Source organism: Spea bombifrons, chromosome 3, assembly GCF_027358695.1.
Source record: "Spea bombifrons isolate aSpeBom1 chromosome 3, aSpeBom1.2.pri, whole genome shotgun sequence".
NCBI classification, from domain to species: domain Eukaryota; kingdom Metazoa; phylum Chordata; class Amphibia; order Anura; family Pelobatidae; genus Spea; species Spea bombifrons.
In genome coordinates this window covers 115,548,790-115,567,289 of record NC_071089.1, presented here as the reverse complement: position 1 = coordinate 115,567,289, position 18,500 = coordinate 115,548,790, and the positions used below count along the sequence as shown (strand labels likewise).

At 38.2% G+C, this 18,500-nt stretch overlaps 1 protein-coding gene across 1 annotated transcript in view; it reads right to left on the bottom strand.

Moving 5' to 3' along the window:
* Positions 1 to 18,500, bottom strand: part of PKHD1 (PKHD1 ciliary IPT domain containing fibrocystin/polyductin) — a 174,115-nt gene that overhangs the window by 48,499 nt on the left and 107,116 nt on the right. The window contains exons 50-52 of the mRNA XM_053460479.1: positions 9,972 to 10,040; positions 8,635 to 8,763; positions 2,990 to 3,127 (exon numbers count right to left, since the gene is read on the bottom strand). Of these exons, the coding sequence (XP_053316454.1) occupies positions 2,990 to 3,127; positions 8,635 to 8,763; positions 9,972 to 10,040 (336 nt within the window). The remainder of the gene's footprint in view (positions 1 to 2,989; positions 3,128 to 8,634; positions 8,764 to 9,971; positions 10,041 to 18,500) is intronic.

Genomic DNA, 18,500 nt, shown 5'->3' with positions numbered 1-18,500 from the left:
AGAGAAAGATCAGAAAGGAGAACACTAAGAAGAAAAATAAGAGGGAGAGAAGAAGACATGAAGAAAGTAGAAAGGGAAAGGAGAGGGATGAAAGAAGGCAGGAAGAATAAAGAGAAAAGAGTGGAACAGAAGAAAGGGGAAAACGAAGAAAAGTGCACATTTTTGTGCACCAGTTTATTTATACAAATATGTCAGTATGTTCTCTAAACGTTTAAAATACAGAGTTGAAACTCATAACAAAACATGTTTCCCCTGACTCGTGTTACTTCACATCTTTTTTGTGACACCGTAAGGTAAACACTTAGCCATTCATATTTTATGGTTTAAATTCTATGGGAATAAAAAAAAAAAAAATCTACTTTTCTAAATAAGCGGTTAACAGCTGGCACGTATCAAAGCCGATATTTCCAGTGAATTATCGTACGAAAATGTAAACAAATCGTACCGCGAAGAAATGAAAGGCCAGACAAATGTGTATCTTTAAATAAATTAGCACAAATTTTTCCGTTAATACTCACAACACGTCAAATTCATATTAACACAGTAGCCTTTTGTCTACGGCTCGGAACATTAGGAAAGGGTATCGCAATTTCCATATGAATAAAAATGACTAATTATCGTTCCATATATTACGTGAGAAAACGGAGAACAGATCGTATGATCTGGCGTGTTTGGTAATTCACTCAACTAATAACTTTGTTTTAGTTTTGCCGGCCTTGACAGTAAAATTATTATGACTTCCTTAATCTGAATGATGTTAGTTTACACAGACTTATTAACATGCCCCTGCTCCAAACAGATATTGCAGCCGAGGAAAAAGTAGGACAGCGTTCGCCCCGAGGGAATTTAACGTCCGACGTAAGACTCTTAAATTTATACAACACATGTGGTGCACATATATATTATATATATATATAAATATATATATATATATATATATATATATATATATATATATATATATAAATGTATATGTATAATTTAACGTTAAACAAACAAAAAAAAAACATTTAATATGCTCAAGACTGGGATGGAATAAAATGCTGTTTTGTTGTTTTAATAGAAAAAATGTAAGCAAAGAGTCTAAGCGTCACACTTATGTCGCGAAGGAACCTGAATGCAGAAATCAGACACCAGCATGGCAAAGAGATGGTTGATAGGGACTAGCTGGAGGTCACAAACACAGGGTTAATTGAGGTCAGTAGGTCCTAGGAGTCGGTAACATCGGCCGGCCTAGCAGAGCGTGTGATCGCGTAATGAAAGTGCGCCCGAGGGCGGGGCCAACTCGCAAAGCGGAGGAAGGAACAGTGGCGGCCCCGACGCAGGGCAGAGTGACTTTATTTATAGAGGAGCATCTACCACCAAAGCCACCATCCATGGCTTCCAGAGCACCAGAAAAGACACCACCCAGAAAGACACTATGCTGGGTACAGGGTGCCATGGGGGGTGGACATATAAGAGATCTCCTTGTAACCAGCCCAACGACCAGGAGCAAAGAGGACATTGACGGCCCTTTAAAGCAATCTGCCATTGGTTCTCCATCAGAGGGGCTGCCACCTTAGGCCTAGTCACCCTAGGCAAGAATATAAGGTGAAAAGAACACTTATTGGACGGTTAGCACAAAGAACTTTAACGTCAACCCCAGAAACAGCAGCATTTAGATACTTTTTATTGAGCCGACATAGAAAAGGACCTTAGAGGTGTCTCAGTTATGGTGTTGGATCCCCTACTTTTTTGTTAACCTTATATCTCAATCTCCAACACGTGGACTTTACATATCTAAAAGCTTACAGAGTCTATAAATAACTGAAAAGTCACTGCATTTCTCATATCCAACTAATTGGCCTTATTGTTATCCTCCCCATCTCAGAATTTTATAGGGAAATGTAACTGAATCAAGCTAATTTTCTGATTACAATTTCCAGCATTCCATTCAAAGGGATTAAATTATTTTCTATATTTTCTACTTAAAATGTTCAAGTACAGAGATCTAATAATTTAACCGGGTCTTTAAAATGATTCGTGCCAGAATCCTCATATTCCTACGAGTATACACTACATTATACAGTATGTCATTTTGTTAGCTTCCCGTCTTTTTTTGAAGTTTGCTGTAAGTAAAGCAAACTATCCACGACTAACAAAATCAACAGTTAAAACTGTTGACTTGTCCCTAAAAGCAGAGGAGAACCAGTTCATATACCCAGTGGCCTTTCATGTCAACAGATGTGATTGACGACCTCAACAGAATGGACCCTGACAGCAGTGATGCTAAATTATTAAGTCATTTTTCTGCCGAACTTGAGTGGTAAATTTAGCCATAGAGGAACGAGCAAGAGGAGGGCCATGAGGCTTCAGTGCGGATTCACCAATATAGATGTCAATTTTTATTATCATTGTTTACCAAAATCTCATTATCTTCTTCAGATGGATTCGAAATCACATCCCCTTCGGTCAAAAGCGTGTAGTGAAGGACATGCAGTGACCAAGTGTTAACTAGAGGTCTTGATCACATGGGCTAAACTAATAAAGTGCCATTTTATTTATTTATTATTCTTTTAACAAACCAACTAAATAATTCACATAACTATTTTACTGGATTACTTTTAAAAGCTAATTGTATATGTGTTGTGGGTATCATGGAATGGTTGCCTGAGAAGAACCTTTGAAGAAGCGCGATGGAGTCCATTTGGCTTTAGACAGAATGCAAGTTTGAAGACACCGGAGAAGTCCCTTGTGCTTCCTTGATTAGGTAATTAATTTCACCTTTTGGCCAATGTGGCGAACATGTTTTTTTATGTTGATTTGGATGCTCTTTACTCTGGCTGTTGGTAGAGGACAGAGCTCTGAAGATGTGTTAGGATCCATCTCATACTGCGTCATACTGACGGTTGGGATGGATGAACACGTATATAATATTTCAGAGCTTGGATAAAATGTTTAATACGGTGTAAGAGAAAACAAATGAGTGAAATTAACGTTTGTTACTCACCGACTTTGAGTTCCCCTCCTGCTATGAGGATGCAGGCAACACTCAGTACATTGCTGAATTCCGAAGGAAATTCCAAGGTTCCAAGAACATAGAGGCCCCCCAGCGGAGGAAGCACTGTGTCCACCGCAACGGTTCTATCTGAAACATGGAGACAGAAAAAAGAAAATGGGCTTTTTAGAAAGTAGCTCAAAGGCATAAAACAGATGACTAGTTTACATTTTTATATTTAAGGTTTTTTTTTTTATCTAAAAGGTATTAAATAAAACTAGCACATACAGTGTTTTGGAATAGGCCTCCAGTTACACAAAATAGCTGTCATTTGATGATTGTATAAACCGTACTTAACATCTTAATAAGTAACGCATTTTGATTGCAGAGGAAAAGAACATTTCGTGTGGTTAGTAGAGATTTATATATGGCTGCTAACAGAGAGGACTTCCAGGAATGCTGTTTGGTATACCAGTTTCATATTAACAGTGCCTGGAACCCCCTCCCAAAAAAACCCAAAACAAATCCTTATTTTTCCATTCCCTACAGAGTTTGGAGAAAGCAGTCCATAGTTTTTAAGTTGCATGCTGCTTTCTCAGGACAACCAGTGCTGACAGCTTGATCCGGTCCCCAACAGGCGCTAATTTTTTTAACCAAGAATGGTAGAAGGAGTACAGTTAATCGAGTGACACTCACCCTGAGAGATCACTGTTCGGTATCCAATCTCTGTAGAGAGGTGTACAGATGGATAGCTACAGAAAAACTAGCTGTAATCTCAGCAGACACATCTTCTGATACCCCACCTGCGAGTGTCTGGTACCTGTCTAGAGCCTCATAGTATCTTCTTATTAAGTGGGTCTTCCATCTTATATCTTCTATAAGACTCATTCAGAAGCACACAGTTGGGTTATTGTAGTTTGAGCACAGTACTATTATTGTATAGAAAATAAAATGGTGTTTACCAACAGTCATTGGCCGTGGGTAAGGAGCCCACATCACATAGACCTGAATCTCCCCAACCAGCCAATGATCCCCACTGTCCACTAAAGCGGTGGGATAGCTACGCAGGTCAGTTGCCCAAAAACCAGGACACTTGGGAGTTCTGTATGAGCAGATCAGAGGTATTTGAATAATATGGGAAGCTATAACTGTCAGAAAGTTGACTGGGATGGATCTAACCACATATACAGCAGACGGTAACAGACCCAGGGCCATGTAAAACATCAGGACAAGGTCTAATTCATCATCTGCCCCAGTTTATTACCCTATCACGCACCTTGATTTAAAACATCTCAACCCGGTGCTGTTTGATATTCATAATTGGTTATGCTAGTTGGTTAAGATTTCATAGAGGAGGCTCAGGAAAGTCCACTCACTGGCCATTCAAGTCTATTGGGAGCTAGCCCTACCCGTATGCGCAATTAGTCCTGATCCGAGGGGGCCAACTTCACTGCGTCTATAACGAGTATTCCAAGTTTACCTGTCTCGTTTACTAAATCCCACATCATTCTATGCAATGAATAAACCCATGGTGTTTACCATAATGGGGTTTATTCCCTGAAGGCAGCCCTGAATAATGCATAGTTCATCTCGCCGATTTAATTATGCATTATATGGGGCCTACCAAGCACTTCTTGCAGGACAAACTCATTAGGAGTGTCGTTTTATAAAGGCACAAAAAATTTCCAAAAATGACACTGATATTTTGAACACATTTTTTAGTTAAGTTAAAAGCAAGTATGGAAAATATTCCCCTGAAAAAGTATTGGATTTTTGGATTTTAAAAATGACAAACTGGGTTGGGCAGGTGTTCCACAAAACAAAAAAAAAAAAATGAGAAAAACAATAAATGTATTGTTTCAAGAATCTCTAATAAAACTCACATCAAAGGCACTTTAAAACAATTGTCTTAATACGAGTAGCAACCAGTGAAGGAAAAAAAAAAAATCACTAAAAGTAGGGCTACAAAATTCGGTTTTAATATGGTAATTCGCAGGTACATGATGAATGCTAAGTGTACAATTTTGAGAACTCACTAATGACTCCGGCACCAACATCAAATGCCTTTGATCAGTCTTATTTCGATATAAAGGAAATCATAGCACGCTATTCAATGGAAATCAGGTCTAACAGAAGAACTATTATGTAAGAAACAGTACTTTGGCATTCATCTCTTCAAACAGAGAAAGTTCAAAGAAAAATACAAAATGAATAACAGAGTGGATTCCACTACTAAAAAAAAAAAAGAAAAAAAGTGCCCGAGGCTACGTGATATCATATCTATACCCTTCAAAACAACATTCCATAACTCGGAATTAGAACATATTTTCATTTGTGCCGATATGTCTTGTGTCAGAAATGTGTCATATTGAAAATCTGGAGGCATATCTCTTCAATTTGGGGTTTTAAGGTAGCTTCAGTAATAATATTTTTCATTATCTGGAGTTCGGATGGCAGCTAGACCAGCGCGGCTCCAGAACAAAAGGAAGAGATATCCGGACGCACAACTGTCAGCGATAAGGGATAGTTTTATGCAAACGATCGTCCGGCTATTTTCCCGGTGAATGGAAAAAAAATCTAAAACTGCAAAAAAAAATAAACAAAAAACGAAAAAAAAAATTGGGAACATTACTAAATAACAAAAGTAAGATTTTATAGGATTCTGTGTATGGTCCAGTTACATATTGAATAAATAATAAAGATGAGCGGTTTCAGGCGTGCCTTTATTGCTATTGGATTATACTGTATTTTCTGGAATATAGGAATCACTTTTTCAGTAAAAAAAAAAAAAATAATAATATTACCTGTTACCTTATATTCCATAAGCAGTCCATAAGGTTGGCCCTTATCAGAATGCCAGCCACATACGGTTAAATGGTTCTAGGAGGCCAGCCACGTGTCTGTGGTGGCACTTTTTATCCACCCTCATCATTGTGCAATTCAAACATTTTGCTTAATATTTCTTGATAATTTTAATCCTGTAAACTAATCACCATTGTAGACGCCCTCCCTACACTCTCCAAAAATGTTGATATCCTTCTGACGATGGAAGAACCACAACCTCTTTCTCTGACAGCACAGTACCCCACACTGTAGACCATTCTAAGTTTCCTACATTATGCCATCATGTCCATGTGAATGTATATAAGAGTGTAGTGTTGGCATGTGTGCAGTGTGTTGTGTGTGTTACTGTATGGCATTTGCATGCGTGTACTGGTGTATGGGGTTAGCATGTGGTGTTAGTGAGTTTGTGTTATGTGTGTATAGTGTAACACCAAGTGTATGGTGTTGGCATGAGTGTGTGTGGGTGTCGGTGTATAATGTTATTGTGAGTTTGTCAGTGTATAGTGTTGGTGAGCTAAGGGTTGGTCATGCTTGGGAGGGGGAGAGGAGCAGCATGAGAACGTGTGTGCGTGTAAGTGTACGGTGGTAGAGTGAGTGGGTGTTTAAGAGATTTTGTGCGTCAGTATGCATGTGTGCTAGTTATAGGGGGTCCTTAAAGAAATAATGAACCCAGATGCCCCTACCCGTAGGCTTGCCCCTGTTCTCACAAGGTGTGTTTATGGGAAGATCTTAAGGCAGAGCGATGGATGGAGCAATGAGTGAGACCGTGGGATGGACATGGGGCCAAGGCATTTAGCACCTGCTGGGCCGCAAGATTTCTGATTTGCTCCCTGCAGCAAACCCCTCAACTGAAGATTTTCCGGTCACATGGAGCGTATGAGGGGGAAGGGGTAAGAGGGTAACACTGTGATACACCCAAACCCAGCAAACATTCTAAGCTCCTAGAAAAAAGGGACATCAGGGGAGGAAGGAGGGAGAGAGGAACCTGGGTCCCAAAAAGGACTGTGTACCTTACTACCAATACCTGGGAACACATTCTGGAACCAACTCCTTCCTGTTCTACCCCACTGTGATTATATACAAGACTCCCAACAGGTGCTTTTGCTCCCAGTACGCCATGGTCAATATCCCTGATTGAATGCAGGTGACTCAGTTGTGTATCTTTAATAATGACAAGTCAAGGTTTCCATGAGGACCGGTATTAGAGCCATTTGGGTAACATGTTTGGCGAGTCACTGCGTAGAATATTAATGATGGGCTATTGCAGGCTTAATATGTCAAGGGTCTCAGGGTCAGGGAAAGTTCCCAGGTATGCTTACTACCCGCAACCCAATCAATGTTTAGAATCGAAACTACGCAGTGCAATTTTTTTTTATCAAAGAAAAAAACTCATTTATGTAAAAGATATGTACAGAAAGGGAAGCACAGCCTAATGAGCATAAAAGGCAAAAACACAGATTCCCTAAAAAAAAATAATGACCAATAAGTAGACAAAGAGCAAGAAATCAGCGCGTCCCCAGCGAATACCACTCAAAAAACACCCAAAGCATAAATATTGGTGATTCCGTCACGCTGTATGGCCGTATTTTGCTTAACCTGCCACTACTGAGCAGCCCACCTGCCGCACAGGTGCCTCATTTATGGAGTCCAGAGAAGGCTTTAGAGTATCAAAGGGTTAAAATGTAGTTCAGTCCCACTGATTCAGCTCCCTAGTAAAGCAATATAGCCGTGAAAAATTAGAGAGGACACGCCAAACTTGGGGTACTTTGACGTAGTGGCGGGCGAAGCAATATATGGCCATATATAGTGACGGAATCCCCAATATTTAACATAAAAACTCCTATGCCGCAGATACGCGTTTTTTGAATAGTATTTGATGGCTATTGTCTTATATTTATGTGAAAGATTTTTTCTTTTTTTGCAAAGCTCATATATTTTTAAAATGTACATTTTATATCGTGGATTCATTTACAAACAGCTGTGGGCTATGAAAGCTCTTTTAATTCTATATTATATTTTTTAAATTTAAAAAAATAAAATACACATATATATATATATATACACACACATTATATATATACACACACATTATATATATATATATATATATATATATATATATATATATACACACATACATATCTCAATATATTTTTTTTCAATTTACAGTCGCCAGCTCTAATGAGAATATAGTGTTTCCAGCCCGTACCCAAAGGGTTAATTTTGTCGTTTATATTGTACCATCCTTTGTCTTTTTGCCGAGAGAGTAAAATATTTTGACTTCCTGTCTGTAATGAATGCCAACGCATAATTCTAGCAAAACTAAATCATAAAAAGGGAACAAAAAAAAAAGGGGGACAGCGAAACCGAAGTAAAGATTGTAAAATCCCTATTTTCTTAGATCAATCAAAATGACATATCAGATAATACAATTTTTATTCCTTTTAAGCCAGAGGGGGGTTGTAGTGATTTGCCAAGTACCTCGGTAATGGAATGATTAATATCCCGCACATTTACTGCTCATTTTCCACCTTAAAAAAAAAAAAAAGTCCCTTACATCTGCAAGAGATAACATATTACGGGCAAAGAGACTTGCTCGTTCCAGCAGAGACTGGGTGGTTTGTAAAAAAAAAAAAAAAAAAAAAAAAATATAACGAAAAAAAAAATTAAATTACATTAAAAAAAAATAATAATAAAATATTTGCAAGCCCAAAGCACAATAATTGTAGTCAAAATATAAAACAATCACCTCCAATAACTGATCTTACGGTTAGGACTGTGAGCTCATGTAAGCTTGTTTTAAGTTGACTCACTCGGTAAGATGATGACATCATCTCCAGTCTGAGGGATCCTCGCTCCAAATCCTCCCCACCCTTCCCCGACTCCGTCCCAGGACTGCGGAAGGGACCACTTTAAAGGCGGATGAGGTAACGGGCTTGGCGCTGGAAAATAGAAATTCATAGAAAACTAATTGGAGGTATTAGCGGGGTAATTCCATCCATCTGCCCATGTTGTGAGAGCTCGGATATCCATCTATAGTCTGTCTTTAGGTATCTGTGTCTACCTAAAATGTATATGTTCTATATCTATATGTACCCATATATTGATCTACCTATAATCTATCTTCTTTATCTATATCTGGCTACACCTATCTACTTAAATTATATATATATAATTATATATTATATATATAAATTATATATATATATATATATAATTTAGAATCTAATGACTATATAAGAAATATTGAAGTTGTGAAAAGACATTATTTTAGTTATTTCACGATTGACGAGCAATAATCTGTGGTAGGATTTCACGGCAGCCCTACCCGTGCGAGGGATATTATTTCAAGCTGGTGTCAAAATAAAACCCTTTTCCAAAAATAAGAATATGAAGAAGCGGCACGATTAAATAAACACGTTTCTGACAACATTGAGACATTTAACGCAGACATTTGAAGACATTTCATAATATTTAAACCTTAAGTTACTAAACAATTCAAGGAAGGAGAATTACAGTTAAATCTGAGGTGATTACGGGGCCCGTGGATGAGTGCGTTTAGACTCTGGGCTGGGGAGCGTGGTTGGGTTAGTACTACTACTAAATACTACCAATAATACTAATACCAATACATAAATTGTTTGCTGTTTAGACATTATTGATATATAAACTGAATGCCGTTTGTTTATGCAGCCATGCCTCTGACTACAACGCCCTCTTCATTGTTTTAAATGTTGGGTCATACAGAATTAAGCGCCTTCCAATGGTCCTAGTTTTCACTTTTGCGGGCAGCAAGGTTATGGGGTGGTTGGGGAGATCTCTCCTTGAGATCGGTGGAGCATACCTCCCAACCGCCCCGCACCGTGAACGTCAGGGGGCGGAGCATGGTAGGTAGAGCCTCTGTACATGCACACAGCTCTGCACATGCACACAGCTCTGCACATGCACAGTATGTATTCTCCCAGACACCTGAGAATGAATTTGGGACAAAATTGTGACTATCCCTCTAAGTGAGGGGGTTATTTGAGTTAGGCGGGTAGGAGGCCTCATCCACCTCCAGCACAAGGGGGGGTCAGGTTGGAAATATAATTTTTTTTCTTATTTTACAAGATAATATACATTTATTCAGTAAAAACAGACAGTCCCGCACCTGCTGTTGGGGTCGCCGGCCTGCGTCGCTCCGCGGAAAGCGTCACTCGTACAAGCCCTTCACCTGCGACTTAAATATAGAAAAAACAAACACACATCACACATCTGCCGGGAACAATTCCGGAAACCGTTAGAAAGGATCGCCAAAGAACGCTCGCTATCAGATAATCTCGGTGTCTATTAATAATTCTGCGTTTCTCCGGCGTTCTGACCATCTGCAGATAATTTGCTCGGTCTGCCTCCTGCAACCCTGCTTTAATACATTTCTTTAAAAAATCCGATTTATTCGGAAACGGCGAACAACATCAAAGACAAATGGAAACAATCTGCAGATATCTATATCCGCTAAATGTCAAGCGCTATTATTTTAGGGGTCTCTGAAATTATTAATTATGCTTTGTAGTAAAATGGTTACAAAAATACAAGAGGATATTACATATAAGGGAATAAGCGAGGCTTCAAGACGATCCGTCAGGCCCGGAAATTAAAAGACACAGCCACGGCCAGATATTTTACCTTTAAGTAAACGGCTTCTGACTTCACCTTAAAAAGACTTGCTAAGTGTGAGAAGCTACCCAGCATACCTCCCAACTGTACAATTTTCTGTAAAACAGTCCCACTGTCCCATTATCCTACTTTCGCAGCCAGTGGAGATCACCGGCCGGTTGGGGAAGTATGGCGCTCCGAAGCTGGCTGTTTGCGTAGAGTGAAATCTTGGGGTGGGGGGTATGATTCAGTATTATTCACAAATATCCACTTTAAATTAGTTATACTTATATATATATATATATATATATATATATATATATATATATATATAAATAAATAAAAGTATATATATATATAAAAAGTATTATATATATCGTATATATACCGTATATAATATATATATAAAAAAAAACCAAAAAAGCCATCATTCTACCTTCAGGAAATTCTGCAAAAACATCTAAATTCACCACATTTCTCGCAGGCATATTAAAAACCTCCAGAATCAAGCAATAAAAAGTAAAACAGAGCATCCCATGAGCAGAAAGTAAGGGAACGTTACTGTATTTTGGCCAAACCACGTCAGGAAAGAATACAGAAGACCTCTGGCTTCACTACATGTCCATCAGACTTAAAACTATCAAAAAGGGTACAAATGCCACAAATCTTTGGTAGATAAGTATAACAGCCACCCAGTGTATGTGGTAGAGGTTAATACAGCGAGGCAGGGCCGAACTAGGCGAGACAAGGCAGATACGTGGCCGTGCATTACGTTCTTTTGTTCACGCAGTGTGCATGGCCTCACGCTAGCATGTTGGAGTGGCAGATCAGGTGAATATGGGGGGCTTTAGGCCAGTTCATGGGATCATGGCATGGGAAAGGCATTTTATTTTACTGAAAAGATGGTAGATAAATGGAACAGCTTCCCAGACGAAGCGGTAGAGGCTAATAACGCGGGAATTTAAACATGCATGGGATAGACATACGGCTCCTGAATCTAAGACGAGACCAACGACTGATTGAAGTTCAAGAACGGGTCTGATCTGCCGGCAAATTCTGAACAAGTTAAACATTTTCCAGATAATCAAATAGCTTAAGAATTATGTTTTCTTGCACTGTTTATATGTTTAAGTAAAGATCAACTTAAACATCATAAACGCAGTTATGTATAATTATTAAAACATGTTATATGGTTTTTTTAATAAAATCAGAACATTTTATAAAAATGAAGAAAAAAAACCGTATCGTCCTTGAGAATCAGTAATTTTTTTTCTGATTTTCTATCATTTTGAACGCTGGGAATATTGGAGTTACTTTCTCTGTTAAAATACTGTGCATAATTTAGGAGCCATTTGCTTCACATCAATCTTTTTTTGGTATACCGTTTAATTTTCCCCCATAGTTACCATAGAAACCATGTACATATAAAATTCACTTGAAGTTTATGAATTTTAAGACACCAATACGCCAACACCTATATATACCTATAATATTTTTGCCACAACTCCGTCCTGCATCATATAGGGGTAGGAGAGAGTAGCACTGGGAAGTCCCCAGACATTATTATTCGGGCCACTTGCCAAAAGCCCATGTGCATTGAGGGTCTCAGTAGACCCCCATAGAAATCTCCCATGTGCGATCACAGAAGCCAACCGGCCGCGGGTACTTCACACTTGCTCTGTCCCGAGCAGGAGATGGATTCAGCCAACACGTATCTCCTGCAGGGAACTAGAGCCGGGCAGAAAGGGAAACATCCAAAATGTATAGCGAGGGTTCCCGTCATCCCCCTAAACATTTGCATAAGAGAAAAAAAAAAAAAAAAAACTAATTACAAGGTAACACTTGCTTTAAAGTGCATACGGGGGCTGGAGCGCAGCTTTAAAAGACTGCTTGGACAGGTTGTGGTGGATGGACAGAAGATCCAAACACCATCGTGAGATGGTCACCTTCAGACATGTGTTTACTAAGAGCCACTGAACACTTAGGATCGCCATAACTGTTCAAATGTATGGATAATGGAACAGGTAAAGTATTCGATTCATATCTGTCCATTCATTGTATTATTAATATTCATCCTAGATGTTGACAGTAGATGCTGGACCATCCAATCAACCCATATGACTTCTGAACTCTTCAAATCCTGAATCTGCCACATTGCCCTATTTCTTTTTTTTTAATTCATGGAAAAAGTATTCAAATTAAACTCTTACAAATTACAATTTTCTTATCTGAAACCTTCCCAATCACCTCAACATACAAATGTCATATATTCTAGATCTAGAACCCATTGGACACATTCCTAAAACTCAGCTACTGATCATAATCAAATAAATCTGTGATATAAGTAGCATTTCTTCATTCCGTTGCTTGCTTCCCCCCCCCGAAATAAAGATTGCCCAGGAGCTTACTATGAGAATTGCGTACAAAGGTTTTTAAAATATATGTCCCCATTTATCAAATGACTACAAATCATTAAAATACAAAGTTTATATTTAATTACCTTGGGGGCGGAGAGAGAAAAATCGATAAATGTTGCACCATTAATTCCCCTCGAAAGAAAAAAAGTTCCATTTTTAACTAATATTTTCGTCGATATAGGCAGTATATTTGAAAGCTTTTTAAATGATCTATCAGCTCGTGTAAAATAATGTATAGCGTAACATTAGACAGCTGAACATTATATGATAAAGTATCACATACCTCTTAACTCCACCAATCTACATAACAACAATATATATTACATACATACGCACACGCATACACATACTCATACTCAAATACAATTCTTCTGATGAAGCCAGCATGCGCTATTCCCATTGGGTTTATTATAATAATCGGTGGGTTTAGAACAGGAATTTTCTATACCATCTCTCCCACCCCAGTGATAAAGAAGAGGTAAACTGTATGGAGATCGCGAGTAATTATTATATATATTTTTTTAGCCAAGGCTTGTGTTTTTATTCATCTTGAAAACGCAAAATCTCTTGAAAACGCAAAATCTCGGCTAGTTACACAGTTTTATCAACCGCATTCCCTTTATAATTTGTGAGAATGACTGAGTGGTCGGGATTTCATGGTAATTGGTTATAATGAAGAGTAAATAAAAGTTATATTCAATTTCTTTTAGTTTCATGGATTATATATATATGTGAACATATACACTCTACAGCATACCTTCCAACAGTCTTGGTTTTCATGGCACAGTCCCAGTTTCCTGTGGTTATTCTGAAACGGTGGGCAGTAGCCACACAGACCCCACTTTCTTGGTGCTCTCACCCGCATGTGGAGCCGGTTCTGCTCCTCCTCACACGATTTGGACACCTGAAGGTTATGCTGCAGCGTCCAGGAGACCACTACTGCTCTAATGTATCCGAGACGTATAAATTCATATTGAATTACCATTCCATGCGTTAAAGTGTAATGAAGAATACTGCATAATGATAAATAAGGGAAAACTAGAGATTTCTGATGTGTTACATGCCAGTAGCTATTTCGTTGAGCACTTAGAGCTTACGGCCATCTACCGGGCTAAAACACCAAGATAGAACACTAAATAAATGACATCACTTGTTACTAATATGTTCCGATGATGACCAAGAGGATTATATTGGTAGCGGCGCATGGCCATCCATATCCCGAAAGGTGTCTCTGTGCCCCAGCATAACTTATCCTCCAATTCATACAGATTTTGCCCAAAGGTCTGTTTCAAAAGAGCAATCTTTAGGATATGCCTCACGATACCCATTGTTTCGTTTGACTTTGCACCCTGAAGCTCGAACGGAATCGTTTCCAAACCGCGATTGCCCTGGAACATGCCGGCGTATTTATCATTTCTGTTAATGTTGTTGTAAAATCCCATTATAGCTTAACATTGATTGATGCTTAGTTTATATAAAGTGTTACCCCCGTGGTTACAAATAAAATATCTCAAGAGGTGAGCTGCACGATGCAATTGTTTGCCGGAGGAAGGTGGGCGCGCGGTGGTGGGGGGTGATAGGAATAAGATATATGGTTAAAAGCTGGAGGTCTGCTTGCGTTATGCACAAACGCGTGATGGATTCGGTAAGCGCTTCCATACCTGGTGGCTTTTGGTTATAATCTATATAATATAATCTCTCACTTCCGCACCAATGTAGTCGATCGTTAACATTTAAATCAAAGGGACCGCTTTCACAAAATATCCCTATAGTCGGGGCTGGCTGTAACACAGGGCATAAGGGCTAGTTGTCCTGGGCCAAGGCTTACCATGAAGGCTTATGTCAGCGGCCCATAGGGTCTTCTAATAGCCAACGTAATATGGAGGTCCGAGTTATTGGTGGCACAGAGCGCTCTACTAACGCGTCCTCTCTCTGCAATATGTGTATCCAAATTCAACTAAATATATGTATTAGAAACCCACCATATGTGTATACCATAGGAGTAAAAAAAGTATAACATAGAAGGAAAACAATAAAAGAGAACCTCCACAAACAGAACGAGCAACTGAAGCAATGGGTTGGTAAAAAATTGGCTTCATAGATGTAGGTCCTAAAGTGAATTCACAAGCCGCGGGTACCCTATGCCATGAAAGAGCGTTGTGGTCGTTCAGACTATGGCTGCGAGACATTTAGTTGTCCTCCTATACACCTCCAAAGCATCTGAGATCAACAAAAAACTCAGTCGACGAGCTGCAGCGGTGGAAAGGACTTACGGTGGACATCAAGACATAACAGACATTCTTTGAGAATATTGCATGCAAAGAATATCTTAAATCAGAATATCGAATGGGAGGTGCAACATTAAAAAACCAACCGGCCTATGACAATGAACACCTTCAAACAGTAAATCATACTTCTTACAAAGATAGATAACTCAACGTTAAACTTTGTCAAGATAAAAAGTGTCTTCCCTACACATCCTTCTTTATAGATGGAACATCCTTAAATGTTTCAAAGTAATACATTACGGGGTCAGCCCCGTGGTCCCAGTACGGAATTTACAGGCGGGGCAGGCTTGGCTACTGGGGAATAAAGCGAAAATGAGATAGTTTTGTTTTAGCCCCAGGCAAACATATGTTTGCTCCAGGCAATTGAATGCCTAAAGGCTGAGCAATAGTCACACTTTAGCGCCCTCTAGTGATAATGTTGAGTATGACATCATTTAGGAACCCAAGAATGATAATCACAATGTCAAAAAATGTCAACATTTGAAATGGCCAAAAAGTGTTTTCTTTTTTTACTAAAACTTTTCATGCAATTTTGTGATCTACTAATTTTTATTTATGCGCGTACATTTAAAAGAAAATAATTCTCAATTTATAAAAAAAAAAAGTAGCGATTATCAATTTAATATTTCTCATGTTGGAAAATAAAAAAAAAAATATAAAAAAAAAATAGACAAATTAAAAGGTTTTCGTTTTGTTAAAGGTTAATGTGAACTTATCTGCAAAAAAAACTTCACAGTTTTTAATAAATTATGTTATGGCCATTTGGGGCAGTCGACTAATAACTTTTGTAATTTCTGTTTTCCATGCTAGTTGTTAATATGCTACAAAGACTTAAACAAGACTTTAAATACAAGTTGAGAAGCCGATTCAGGGATTCCTGTAAGAACAGGAGATAAAAAAAGGTAAATTAAACATCTGATTCTAATCAAAATTTGCCATACAATCAAAAAACATGAACAGTCAATGGCCGCCATGTTCCAATTTTAGCAGCTTTTGTGTCATTTTTAATTCCAGTAGAAGCAAAAACCAACTATCCCCAATATATTTTGTTAATACAAATGTTTTTTTGTTTAGTTTTTTTTAATGAAGAACAGAAATAGTGATTGCATGGTATCAAATATTTACACCGGTTTGGTAAAAGGAAAATTTCAGTATTTGTTTTGTTATTCCAGTTTCAATTAAAATATATATATTATATATTAGAAAGCAGGTCTCAAGTTTTAATATTTTTTTAAATTTCCATTGAACACTTTTTTTAAAATTATACTCTTTGATAAGTTTTTACAATTAAAAAAGCAAACAGTTATACATTTTGATCGCGTAAAAAAGTTGTGCTGTTACTTCTAATTCTATAGGGATTTAATGAAATACTTCTAAGAGATTCTTTATCAACAAGCAATTTGGAAAAATGTTTTCCACTAATATCTAAGACTTTAACAGGAAAAAGCCCTACATATATATACTGCTAATGCGATAGAAATAAATCATAATAACAAATTAGAATAATGAAAGATAACATTTTGGTTTGATATTACAGTACAGGAGTGTTCCCACTGGTGTTAAATTCTTTACCATGTAAAATGGTGGATATCAATGTTTACATCTCTTCCTTCGCAGTCCTTAACCATTATTCAAGATTAATTTATACAAAATATTACTTACAATACTCAGCCTCTGGATTATAATTTGACCTTAAAGGTGTATTTAAGGTATGCTCCAGTAATTGTTTTTATTTCAGGTGTACATTAAGCTTAATATCAGTTGCAAATGCTATAAGTATATTATATTCTAACTATATATATATATATATATATATATATATATATTTTTTTTTATTATTATTATTATTTTTGTATTTATAATTTTTTTTTCATTTTTTCTTTTTTTTTTAAAAATTTTTTATTTATTTTTAATTATTTTTTAAATTATTTATTTTTAATTACGACCTGGGAATGTATGGGCATTATATATTGCAAGCGGCAGCTGTTCTATATTTATTCAGTTTCACTTTCTGGAGAAAGAGAACACACGTTATTTTCTCATGTGGTTATTCGGTGCACAGCTTTCCCTGCGATCGAAGACCCTTGTTGAGCATCTGATGCTCAACAAAAAGTGTCATTGATGACCTTGTTTTCAGCTGCTCGGCTCCTGAATAACACCCTCGTGCCCCGACAGGCCCATCCGAGTGAAGGCTGTGTGAATTGAGAGACACGCTTTTCTATGGCGGAGCATCTGATATGAATTTATAACCATTCGTTAGTGCTTTTAATGCACCCCTGCCACTATTTAACAGTGCCCCCTCTTCAAACCATTCACCGTAGGAAAAAGAGCAGGGTCAAAAGTGAGTTAACCCCGTGGCAGAATGTACAATTATTGGAAGGGAGCCGACACGCAGGCAGCTGCCGGGGTCCCCCGCTGGCATGGAGCAGGGCTTCCAAAAGTCAGAATATAAATAATAAACTCCGACTTCCCCTCGTTCGTAGGGTCTCATGCTTTTTATACGAAGAGTTATAGCCCTCCTAGCAGCTGCAATAATTGTGTTCCTATTGTAATGAAGACCTCCTACCGGCCACCCCCCTACAAGTGTCCTTTGTTAACACAGAGTCGAGTGATTATCCGCTTTGACTGATGTAGTTCGGGCCCAGCTGCCTAACTGCTGACGCATGAACAAGGAGAGAGGGTACTTGCGCCTGCGAGACGGAGAATTCTAACATACCAGACCTTTTGCATAAGTCAAATGGGAACAAATAATTCGTTATCAGTCTGCTGACATGGCGGACCATCTCCCTTTGAAGTGTCGGCAGCTCGTAGGCCCTTACAACTTCTTCCCCCCCCTCGTCTTAGCTCAAGCAAACATCTCTTCTTTTGATATGCTACATGCTCGTTATTTCTGCCCCATTTAATGATTTTTGATGGAAGGGTGGCATCTCGCTTGCCACGAGGGTATTTAAAGAAGAAGAAAAAAAAAACCCTCCATTCTGTCATGTCTACAAAAAGACGTTCCTTGTGTAGCATCCAAAACAAGGAATTTCTTTAAAACAGTAAAGTTCTTGTTCTCGGAGGCAGATAAGGCCCAAGCGTGAAATTCTTAATTAAGCAGTAAATGGAGGACGGGCCTATCCGCAGATGTAGCCAGTAGCCATGGAGACCGTCACACGAATGGAGGAAACTTGTAACTTAGGCCTCAGGCTTCTCCTTGAGTGGCAGCTATAGAATCCTACAAAGCTTGTAAACTGGATTACTTGGTTGACTAATTATATCATACAATTAACGTAACTAACAAATAAGGACGGAAAATTGAATGAAAAGGACAAAAAAAGAAAAAAAGCCAATATTAAT